Here is a 12,386-nt window from a genome sequence, read left to right on the forward strand (position 1 = left end):
CACAGAGATCTACTATAATACAGACACAGAGATCTACTATAATACAGACACAGAGATCTACTATAATACAGACACAGAGATCTACTATAATACAGAGATCTACTATAATACAGACAGAGATCTACTATAATACAGAGATCTACTATAATACAGAGATCTACTATAATACAGACACAGAGATCTACTATAATACAGACACAGAGATCTACTATAATACAGACACAGAGATCTACTATAATACAGAGATCTACTATAATACAGACACAGAGATCTACTATAATACAGACACAGAGATCTACTATAATACAGAGATCTACTATAATACAGACACAGAGATCTACTATAATACAGACACAGAGATCTACTATAATATAGACACAGAGATCTACTATAATACAGATATCTACTATAATACAGAGATCTACTATAACACAGACACAGAGATCTACTATAATACAGAGATCTACTATAATACAGAGATCTACTATAATACAGAGATCTACTATAATACAGAGATCTACTATAATACAGACACAGAGATCTACTATAATACAGACACAGAGATCTACTATAATACAGACACAGAGATCTACTATAATACAGACACAGAGATCTACTATAATACAGAGATCTACTATAATACAGACAGAGATCTACTATAATACAGAGATCTACTATAATACAGAGATCTACTATAATACAGACACAGAGATCTACTATAATACAGACACAGAGATCTACTATAATACAGACACAGAGATCTACTATAATACAGAGATCTACTATAATACAGACACAGAGATCTACTATAATACAGACACAGAGATCTACTATAATACAGAGATCTACTATAATACAGACACAGAGATCTACTATAATACAGACACAGAGATCTACTATAATATAGACACAGAGATCTACTATAATACAGAGATCTACTATAATACAGACACAGAGATCTACTATAATACAGACACAGAGATCTACTATAATACAGACACAGAGATCTACTATAATACAGAGATCTACTATAATACAGACACAGAGATCTACTATAATACAGACACAGAGATCTACTATAATACAGAGATCTACTATAATACAGATCCTGTACTGTAGAGACACAACATGACTGACAGGTATGGGCTCTGACAGGTATGGGCTCTGACAGGTATGGGCTCTGACAGGTGTTACAGGTTAAACTGAGCCAACCTGTACGCCGTTGTTCGTACTCTCACCTTCCTGTGTTCCACCACCAGGTACCTCAGCTCCAGTTCCAACTGGTTGGAGGCAGCGCTGGGCTCCAGGGAGGGGCCACAGAGAGGAGGTAGAGGGGGCAGAGAGGTGTTGCTGCCCGGGGAGCACACTGAGCCAACAGCCTCCTCACTCATAGCCTTCCACCGGGACTGGTTGTGGAAGTCGAACGAGCAGAGTTCCACGGCGTCCGACGGCTGGCAGTTGGCCAGGAAGGACCTGTGGTTGAACACACAGCCGATGGTCCTGTAGGGATAGGAGGGGCGGGGCTGGGGGGCCAGGGGAGGGGCGTCTGGGTCAATGGCCTGGTGGAGGTACCTGGAAACAAAAAATGATTGAATAGGTAGAAATATATTGTGTAGAACAGACATGCTACTGACGTACAGACTAGAGATCATTGCAGCTCTATTCATAACCATGCTGCACCCTGGTGAAGGGGACTAAACCTATCAGAACCTCCGCCAGAGAGACAGAGGACTTCATTGTTGCAGGTGTTGTTGAGCCCAGTTCACATTTAAAACACCTCCGATGTAGTTTTATGCAGTTGAAGAAGACAGTTAGTTTGATCTGAACCAGTGTGGTTTTGGGAACATCTCACGTTGGCTAGCTGGAGTTTCCAAAATTCAAACAATGTCAAATCTTAGCGGAAAACTTGCGACTCGCTTTATGGAGAACAGTGCGCTGACTTTCTGTGTTTAGCCAAGCAGATAGCTAGTTAGCCAAGCAGATAGCTAGCTGTTTTGCTGCAGTAATAGCTAGCTATTTTGCTGCAGTAATTAGCTAGCCTAGCTTGTTGATATTTCTCTGACGAGTCGCAAAGTGTGTAACTTTTCTGGTGAATGTATTTCATGAAACTTGTTTGCTACAACACCTAGCTGCTACAACACCTAGCGGCTACAACACCTAGCGGCTACAACACCTAGCGGCTACAACACCTAGCGGCTACAACACCTAGCGGCTGCAACACCTAGCTGCTACAACACCTAGCGGCTACAACACCTAGCGGCTACAACACCTAGCTGCTACAACACCTAGCGGCTACAACACCTAGCTGCTACAACACCTAGCTGCTACAACACCTAGCGGCTACAACACCTAGCTGCTACAACACCTAGCTGCTACAACACCTAGCGGCTACAACACCTAGCTGCTACAACACCTAGCGGCTACAACACCTAGCTGCTACAACACCTAGCTGCTACAACACCTAGCTGCTACAACACCTAGCTGCTACAACACCTAGCGGCTACAACACCTAGCTGCTACAACACCTAGCGGCTACAACACCTAGCTGCTACAACACCTAGCTGCTACAACACCTAGCGGCTGCAACACCTAGCGGCTACAACACCTAGCGGCTACAACACCTAGCTGCTACAACACCTAGCGGCTACAACACCTAGCGGCTACAACACATAGCGGCTACAACACCTAGCGGCTGCAACACCTAGCGGCTACAACACCTAGCGGCTGCAACACCTAGCGGCTACAACACCTAGCTGCTACAACACCTAGCGGCTGCAACACCTAGCGGCTACAACACCTAGCGGCTGCAACACCTAGCGGCTACAACACCTAGCTGCTACAACACCTAGCGGCTGCAACACCTAGCGGCTACAACACCTAGCTGCTACAACACCTAGCGGCTACAACACCTAGCGGCTACAACACCTAGCGGCTACAACACCTAGCGGCTACAACACCTAGCGGCTACAACACCTAGCGGCTACAACACCTAGCTGATACAACACCTAGCTGATACAACACCTTGTTGCCTTGCTGCTACAATACCTAGCTGCCTTGCTGCTACAACATCTTACTGCTACAACACCTAGCTGCTACAGCACCTAGCTGCTACAACACCTAGCTGCTACAACACCTAGCGGCTGCAACACCTAGCGGCTGCAACACCTAGCGGCTGCAACACCTAGCTGCTACAACACCTAGCAGCTACAACACCTTGTTGCCTTGCTGCTACAATATCTTACTGCTACAACACCTAGCTGCTACAACATCTAGCTGCTACAACACCTAGCTGCTACAACACCTAGCGGCTACAACACCTAGCGGCTACAACACCTAGCTGCTACAACATCTTACTGCTACAACATCTTACTGCTACAACACCGAGCTGCTACAACACCTAGCTGCTACAACACCTAGCTGCTACAACACCTAGCTGCTGCAACACCTTGTTGCCTTGCTGCTACAATATCTTACTGCTACAACACCTAGCTGCTACAACATCTAGCTGCTACAACACCTAGCTGCTACAACACCTAGCGGCTACAACACCTAGCTGCTACAACATCTTACTGCTACAACATCTTACTGCTACAACACCTAGCTGCTACAACACCTAGCTGCTGCAACACCTAGCTGCTACAACACCGAGCTGCTACAACACCTAGCTGCTACAACACCTAGCTGCTGCAACACCTTGTTGCCTTGCTGCTACAACATCTTACTGCTACAACACCTAGCTGCTACAACACCTAGCTGCTACAACACCTAGCGGCTACAACACCTAGCGGCTACAACACCTTGCTACAACAAGTGGCAACTTTATTTCAAAGAAATCATGTCATTGTAAAGAGGCAGCATTACCATGGAAACGGTCTGAACTGTTCAACTGACCATCGAGGTCAGCCTGCAGGCGCCCGGCCCGCCACATGGAGTCGCTAGAGTGCGATGAGCCAATTGTGCACCGTTTTATGGGACTCCCGGTCAAGGCCGGTTGTGACACAGCCTGTGACCAAACCCGGCTCTGTAGTGACGCCTCAAGTACTGCGATACAGTGCCTCAGACCGCTGGCCACTCGGGACCACCCTGGGCTGGTCTTTTAAATCTGAACGTCTCGTCTTCAGGTCAGCTACAACATGGTGAAACAGTCTGGTTGTGTCTCGTCTTCAGGTCAGCTACAACATGGTGAAACAGTCTGGTTGTGTCTCGTCTTCAGGTCAGCTACAACATGGTGAAACAGTCTGGTTGTGTCTCGTCTCAGGTCAGCTACAACATGGTGAAACAGTCTGGTTGTGTCTCGTCTCAGGTCAGCTACAACATGGTGAAACAGTCTGGTCGTGTCTCGTCTTCAGGTCAGCTACAACATGGTGAAACAGTCTGGTCGTGTCTCGTCTTCAGGTCAGCTACAACATGGTGAAACAGTCTGGTCGTGTCTCGTCTTCAGGTCAGCTACAACATGGTGAAACAGTCTGGTTGTGTCTCGTCTCAGGTCAGCTACAACATGGTGAAACAGTCTGGTTGTGTCTCGTCTCAGGTCAGCTACAACATGGTGAAACAGTCTGGTTGTGTCTCGTCTCAGGTGGGGCCGTTGTATCTGAACCGGGCTTCAGTCTCAGGTGGGGCCGTTGTATCTGAACCGGGCTTCAGTCTCACCTGTGTGCGGTCAGGCTCTCCCAGAAGGTGATGGTGCTGTCAGTGCCCCTGGTCATCACCCAGGTGTGTGCCAGGCTCTTGGGCTTAGTGCCAACACACACGTAGGCATCCAGGCCGAACCCCAGCAGCAGACTGCACAGCAGGGTGGCATGGTCCTCACAGTCGCCCTGGAAACACACAACCAATCAGATCATAGAGATGTCACAGTCTCCCTGGAAACACCAAAAACATCATGTCTCAGTCTGGTCTCAGTTCCTAACTCTAACCCACAGGGCTGGTCATCATGTCTCAGTTCCTAACTCTAACCCACAGGGCTGGTCATCATGTCTCAGTTCCTAACTCTAACCCACAGGGCTGGTCATCATGTCTCAGTTCCTAACTCTAACCCACAGGGCTGGTCATCATGTCTCAGTTCCTAACTCTAACCCACAGGGCTGGTCATCATGTCTCAGTTCCTAACTCTAACCCACAGGGCTGGTCATCATGTCTCAGTTCCTAACTCTAACCCACAGGGCTGGTCATCATGTCTCACAGGATAGAGGAGGAGGAGAGGGGAGGAGGGGAGAGGAAAGAGGAGGAGGAGAGGAGAGTGGAGAGGAGAGGAGACTTGGGACTGGGAAGGGAGAGGAGAGGAGAGGAGAGGAGATAGAAGAGGAGAGGAGAGGAGAGGGGAGGGGAGGCATTTATTCATTCTGCTGCACCGGGGAAATCCCAGAACCGTCCATCAGGATATAAATAAATCTTCTCATAACAGGCCGTTTAACCGTTTCAGAAATTAATTATTTTACAATTCCACCACTGAGGATTAGAACACAGAGAGATGAGTTCAGAGGTTAAAGACGTCATAGCATTACAGCTGTCTAAATGCTTACGGCTGTGTGTGTGTGTGGTTCAGAACAGAGCCGGTCCTCACCTTGTTTCTACAGAGGAAGGCGAGAAGGGAGCACCACTGCTCCTGTTTACCCCCTCCTCCTCCCCCCACCACGGGGGCTTTCTCCAGGCCCAGCAGGCTAACGAAGCGGGCCGCCTGACGGGGACTCTCCAGGAGACGGCCAGCACGCAGGACACGCACGTAGGAACACACCGGCCTGTTGACGCCGTTCTCATCCTGCAAGCAACACAGCAAAGTTCAAATACGGCACGGCTAACACCTAGCACGGCTAACACCCAGCACGGCTAACACCCAGCACGGCTAACACCCAGCACGGCTAACACCCAGCACGGATAACACCCAGCACGGCTAACACCCAGCACGGATAACACCCAGCACGGCTAACACCCAGCACGGCTAACACCCAGCATGGCTAACACCCAGCACGGCTAACACCCAGCACGGCTACCACCCAGCACGGCTAACACCCAGTACGGCTAACACCCAGCACGGCTAACACCCAGCACGGCTACCACCCAGCACGGCTACCAACCAGCACGGCTACCACCCAGCACGGCTAACACCCAGCACGGCTAACACCCAGCACGGCTACCACCCAGCACGGCTAACACCCGGCACGGCACGGCTAACACCCGGCACGGCACGGCTAACACCCGGCACGGCACGGCTAACACCCGGCACGGCACGGCTAACACCCGGCACGGCACGGCTAACACCCGGCACGGCTAACACCCAGCACGGCTAACACCCAGCACGGCTAACACCCAGCACGGCTAACACCCAGCACGGCTAACACCCAATACGGCTAACACCCAGCACGGCTAACACCCAATACGGCTAACACCCAGCACGGCTAACACCCAGCACAGATAACACCCAGCACGGCTAACGCACGGCACGGCTAACGCACGGCACGGCTAACACCCAGCACGGCACGGCTAACACCCAGCACGGCACGGCTAACACCCAGCACGGCACGGCTAACACCCAGCACGGCACGGCTAACACCCGGCACGACCCGGCACGGCTAACACCCGGCACGGCTAACACCCGGCACGGCTAACACCCGGCACGGCTAACACCCAGCACGGCTAACACCCAGCACGGCTAACACACTGTCCTACATCCTAAAAAACACAAAACAATGTTTTTGAATATTATTAACAATGTGAGGACCTGAGCAAAGATCTTGACCAGTTTGGATTGGTTGGCCTGTCTGATCTCTAGAAACTCTCTCCACCACTGTTTGGCATAAACCAGAAACAGCCTCTCCTTCTCCGCCGTCTTCTGCCGCTCCAGGGACTGCTGCAGACAACAAACACCAGGAACAATCACTATCAACCCCTGCCTCTTAGGGAGGAGCCATATGTCTGCCTCTTAGGGAGGAGCCATATGTCTGCCTCTTAGGGAGGAGCCATATGTCTGCCTCTTAGGGAGGAGCCATATGTCTGCCTCTTAGGGAGGAACCATATGTCTGCCTCTTAGGGAGGAGCCATATGTCTGCCTCTTAGGGAGGAACCATATGTCTGCCTCTTAGGGAGGAACCATATGTCTGCCTCTTAGGGAGGAGCCATATGTCTGCCTCTTAGGGAGGAACCATATGTCTGCCTCTTAGGGAGGAGCCATATGTCTGCCTCTTAGGGAGGAGCCATATGTCTGCCTCTTAGGGAGGAACCATATGTCTGCCTCTTAGGGAGGAGCCATATGTCTGCCTCTTAGGGAGGAGCCATATGTCTGCCTCTTAGGGAGGAGCCATATGTCTGCCTCTTAGGGAGGAGCCATATGTCTGCCTCTAGGAGGAGCCATATGTCTGCCTCTTAGGGAGGAGCCATATGTCTGCCTCTTAGGGAGGAGCCATATGTCTGCCTCTTAGGGAGGAGCCATATGTCTGCCTCTTAGGGAGGAGCCATATGTCTGCCTCTTAGGGAGGAGCCATATGTCTGCCTCTTAGGGAGGAGCCATATGTCTGCCTCTTAGGGAGGAACCATATGTCTGCCTCTTAGGGAGGAAACATATGTCTGCCTCTTAGGGAGGAGCCATATGTCTGCCTCTTAGGGAGGAGCCATATGTCTGCCTCTTAGGGAGGAGCCATATGTCTGCCTCTTAGGGAGGAGCCATATGTCTGCCTCTTAGGGACTGCTGCAGACAACAAACACCAGGAACAATCACTATCAACCCCTGCCTCTTAGGGAGGAGCCATATGTCTGCCTCTTAGGGAGGAGCCATATGTCTGCCTCTTAGGGAGGAGCCATATGTCTGCCTCTTAGGGAGGAACCATATGTCTGCCTCTTAGGGACTGCTGCAGACAACAAACACCAGGAACAATCACTATCAACCCCTGCCTCTTAGGGAGGAAACATATGTCTGCCTCTTAGGGAGGAACCATATGTCTGCCTCTTAGGGAGGAGCCATATGTCTGCCTCTTAGGGAGGAGCCGTATGTCTGCCTCTTAGGGAGGAGCCATATGTCTGCCTCTTAGGGAGGAGCCATATGTCTGCCTCTTAGGGAGGAGCCATATGTCTGCCTCTTAGGGAGGAGCCATATGTCTGCCTCTTAGGGACTGCTGCAGACAACAAACACCAGGAACAATCACTATCAACCCCTGCCTCTTAGGGAGGAGCCATATGTCTGCCTCTTAGGGAGGAGCCATATGTCTGCCTCTTAGGGAGGGACCCATATGTCTGCCTCTTAGGGAGGAACCATATGTCTGCCTCTTAGGGAGGAACCATATGTCTGCCTCTTAGGGAGGAGCCATATGTCTGCCTCTTAGGGAGGAACCATATGTCTGCCTCTTAGGGAGGAGCCATATGTCTGCCTCTTAGGGAGGAGCCATATGTCTGCCTCTTAGGGAGGAGCCATATGTCTGCCTCTTAGGGACTGCTGCAGACAACAAACACCAGGAACAATCACTATCAACCCCTGCCTCTTAGGGAGGAAACATATGTCTGCCTCTTAGGGAGGAACCATATGTCTGCCTCTTAGGGAGGAGCCATATGTCTGCCTCTTAGGGACTGCTGCAGACAACAAACACCAGGAACAATCACTATCAACCCCTGCCTCTTAGGGAGGAGCCATATGTCTGCCTCTTGGGGAGGAACCATATGTCTGCCTCTTAGGGAGGAACCATATGTCTGCCTCTTAGGGAGGAGCCATATGTCTGCCTCTTAGGGAGGAGCCATATGTCTGCCTCTTAGGGAGGAACCATATGTCTGCCTCTTAGGGAGGAGCCATATGTCTGCCTCTTAGGGAGGAGCCATATGTCTGCCTCTTAGGGAGGAGCCATATGTCTGCCTCTTAGGGAGGAGCCATATGTCTGCCTCTTAGGGACTGCTGCAGACAACAAACACCAGGAACAATCACTATCAACCCCTGCCTCTTAGGGAGGAGCCATATGTCTGCCTCTTAGGGAGGAACCATATGTCTGCCTCTTAGGGAGGAACCATATGTCTGCCTCTTAGGGAGGAGCCATATGTCTGCCTCTTAGGGAGGAGCCATATGTCTGCCTCTTAGGGAGGGAGGAGCCATATGTCTGCCTCTTAGGGGAGGAACCATATGTCTGCCTCTTAGGGAGGAGCCATATGTCTGCCTCTTAGGGAGGAGCCATATGTCTGCCTCTTAGGGAGGAGCCATATGTCTGCCTCTTAGGGAGGAGCCATATGTCTGCCTCTTAGGGAGGAGCCATATGTCTGCCTCTTAGGGAGGAGCCATATGTCTGCCTCTTAGGGAGGAACCATATGTCTGCCTCTTAGGGAGGAGCCATATGCCTGCCTCTTAGGGAGGAACCATATGTCTGCCTCTTAGGGAGGAGCCATATGTCTGCCTCTTAGGGGAGGAGCCATATGTCTGCCTCTTAGGGGAGGAGCCATATGTCTGCCTCTTAGGGAGGAGCCATATGTCTGCCTCTTAGGGACTGCTGCAGACAACAAACACCAGGAACAATCACTATCAACCCCTGCCTCTTAGGGAGGAGCCATATGTCTGCCTCTTAGGGAGGAACCATATGTCTGCCTCTTAGGGAGGAGCCATATGTCTGCCTCTTAGGGAGGAGCCATATGTCTGCCTCTTAGGGAGGAGCCATATGTCTGCCTCTTAGGGAGGAGCCATATAAATGTCTGCCTCTTAGGGAGGAACCATATAAATGTCTGCCTCTTAGGGAGGAACCATATAAATGTCTGCCTCTTAGGAAGTAGCCATATGTCTGCCTCTTAGGAAGGAACCATATGTCTGCCTCTTAGGAAGGAACCATATGTCTGCCTCTTAGGGAGGAACCATATGTCTGCCTCTTAGGGAGGAACCATATGTCTGCCTCTTAGGGAGGAACCATATAAATGTCTGCCTCTTAGGGAGGAACCATATAAATGTCTGCCTCTTAGGGAGGAGCCATATGTCTGCCTCTTAGGGAGGAGCCATATGTCTGCCTCTTAGGGAGGAGCCATATGTCTGCCTCTTAGGGAGGAGCCATATGTCTGCCTCTTAGGGAGGAGCCATATGTCTGCCTCTTAGGAAGGAACCATATGTCTGCCTCTTAGGAAGGAACCATATGTCTGCCTCTTAGGGAGGAACCATATGTCTGCCTCTTAGGAGGAACCATATGTCTGCCTCTTAGGGAGGAACCATATAAATGTCTGCCTCTTAGGGAGGAACCATATAAATGTCTGCCTCTTAGGGAGGAGCCATATGTCTGCCTCTTAGGGAGGAGCCATATGTCTGCCTCTTAGGGGAGGAGCCATATGTCTGCCTCTTAGGGAGGAGCCATATGTCTGCCTCTTAGGGAGGAGCCATATGTCTGCCTCTTAGGGAGGAGCCATATGTCACCTCTTAGGGAGGAGCCATATGTCTGCCTCTTAGGAGGAGCCATATGTCTGCCTCTTAGGGAGGAGCCATATGTCTGCCTCTTAGGGAGGAGCCATATGTCTGCCTCTTAGGGAGGAGCCATATGTCTGCCTCTTAGGGAGGAACCATATGTCTTCCTCTTAGGAAGGAACCATATAAATGTCTGCCTCTTAGGAAGGAACCATATAAATGTCTGCCTCTTAGGAAGGAACCATATAAATGTCTGCCTCTTAGGAAGGAACCATATAAATGTCTGCCTCTTAGGAAGGAAGTGAATCATAGCGTGACAACATGACAGAGCAGAGCAGCATGACCTCTGACCTGTGTGGTGATGATGTCAGGTGACAGGATCTCTGATAGAGGAGGGTAAAGGTCAAGACTCATGTTGAGTACACCAGCCGTCACCTTACACTCACTACCTGTTAGGATACAGAGGAGATATACTGAGGAGATATACTGAACACCTGCGGGGAGACAGAGGAGATATACTGAACACCTGTTAGGAGACAGAGGAGATATACTGAGGAGATATACTGAACACCTGTTAGGATACAGAGGAGATATACTGAACACCTGTTAGGATACAGAGGAGATATACTGAGGAGATATACTGAACACCTGTTAGGATACAGAGGAGATATACTGAACACCTGTTAGGAAACAGAGGAGAGATATACTGAACACCTGTTAGGAGACAGAGGAGATATACTGAGGAGATATACTGAACACCTGTTAGGATACAGAGGAGATATACTGAACACCTGTTAGGATACAGAGGAGATATACTGAACACCTGTTAGGAAACAGAGGAGATATACTGAACACCTGTTAGGATACAGAGGAGATATACTGAACACCTGTTAGGATACAGAGGAGATATACTGAACACCTGTTAGGAGACAGAGGAGATATACTGAGGAGATATACTGAACACCTGTTAGGAGACAGAGGAGATATACTGAGGAGATATACTGAGGAGATATACTGAGGAGATATACTGAACACCTGTTAGGATACAGAGGAGATATACTGAACACCTGTTAGGATACAGAGGAGATATACTGAACACCTGTTAGGAAACAGAGGAGATATACTGAACACCTGTTAGGATACAGAGGAGATATACTGAGGAGATATACTGAACACCTGTTAGGATACAGAGGAGATATACTGAACACCTGTTAGGAGACAGAGATATACTGAGGAGATATACTGAACACCTGTTAGGATACAGAGGAGATATACTGAGGAGATATACTGAACACCTGTTAGGAGACAGAGGAGATATACTGAGGAGATATACTGAACACCTGTTAGGAGACAGAGGAGATATACTGAACACCTGTTAGGATACAGAGGAGATATACTGAGGAGATATACTGAACACCTGTTAGGAGACAGAGGAGATATACTGAACACCTGTTAGGATACAGAGGAGATATACTGAGGAGATATACTGAACACCTGTTAGGATACAGAGGAGATATACTGAACACCTGTTAGGAAACAGAGGAGATATACTGAACACCTGTTAGGAGACAGAGGAGATATACTGAACACCTGTTAGGAGACAGAGGAGATATACTGAACACCTGTTAGGAGACAGAGGAGATATACTGAGGAGATATACTGAACACCTGTTAGGAAACAGAGGAGATATACTGAGGAGATATACTGAACACCTGTTAGGAGACAGAGGAGATATACTGAACACCTGTTAGGAGACAGAGGAGATATACTGAACACCTGTTAGGAAACAGAGGAGATATACTGAGGAGATATACTGAACACCTGTTAGGATACAGAGGAGATATACTGAGGAGATATACTGAACACCTGTTAGGATACAGAGGAGATATACTGAGGAGATATACTGAACACCTGTTAGGAAACAGAGGAGATATACTGAACACCTGTTAGGAGACAGAGGAGATATACTGAACACCTGTTAGGGAGACAGGAGATATACTGAGGAGATATACTGAACACCTGTTAGGAAACAGAGGAGATA

General features: G+C 49.3%; 1 protein-coding gene across 1 annotated transcript; it reads right to left on the reverse strand.

The window, feature by feature from the left end:
* Positions 1-1,190: 1,190 nt before the first annotated feature.
* On the reverse strand, positions 1,191-10,836 carry LOC135571139 (centrosomal protein of 76 kDa-like). The gene is made up of 5 exons (XM_065016931.1): positions 10,697-10,836; positions 6,719-6,847; positions 5,564-5,758; positions 4,651-4,817; positions 1,191-1,572 (listed from the first exon to the last, which is right to left on the reverse strand). The coding sequence occupies exons 1-5, from the start codon at positions 10,757-10,759 to the stop codon at positions 1,191-1,193; spliced, it is 936 nt and encodes a 311-aa protein (XP_064873003.1). The 5' UTR covers positions 10,760-10,836.
* Between the last annotated feature and the right edge of the window lie 1,550 nt (positions 10,837-12,386).

The sequence above is a fragment of the Oncorhynchus nerka genome, unplaced genomic scaffold (assembly GCF_034236695.1).
Source record: "Oncorhynchus nerka isolate Pitt River unplaced genomic scaffold, Oner_Uvic_2.0 unplaced_scaffold_742, whole genome shotgun sequence".
In the NCBI taxonomy this organism is placed as follows: domain Eukaryota; kingdom Metazoa; phylum Chordata; class Actinopteri; order Salmoniformes; family Salmonidae; genus Oncorhynchus; species Oncorhynchus nerka.

What these genes read in the sequence shown, in the direction of transcription:
- LOC135571139 (XM_065016931.1), bottom strand. Translation starts at nt 10,759, where the DNA reads ATGAGTCTTGACCTTTACCCTCCTCTATCAGAGATCCTGTCACCTGAC. An exon ending in TGGTCAAGATCTTTGCTCAG is followed by an intron (nt 5,759 to 6,718) that starts GTCCTCACATTG and finishes TGTTGCTTGCAG; the next exon opens with GATGAGAACGGCGTCAACAG. An exon ending in GAGAGCCTGACCGCACACAG is followed by an intron (nt 1,573 to 4,650) that starts GTGAGACTGAAG and finishes TTTTGTTTCCAG; the next exon opens with GTACCTCCACCAGGCCATTG.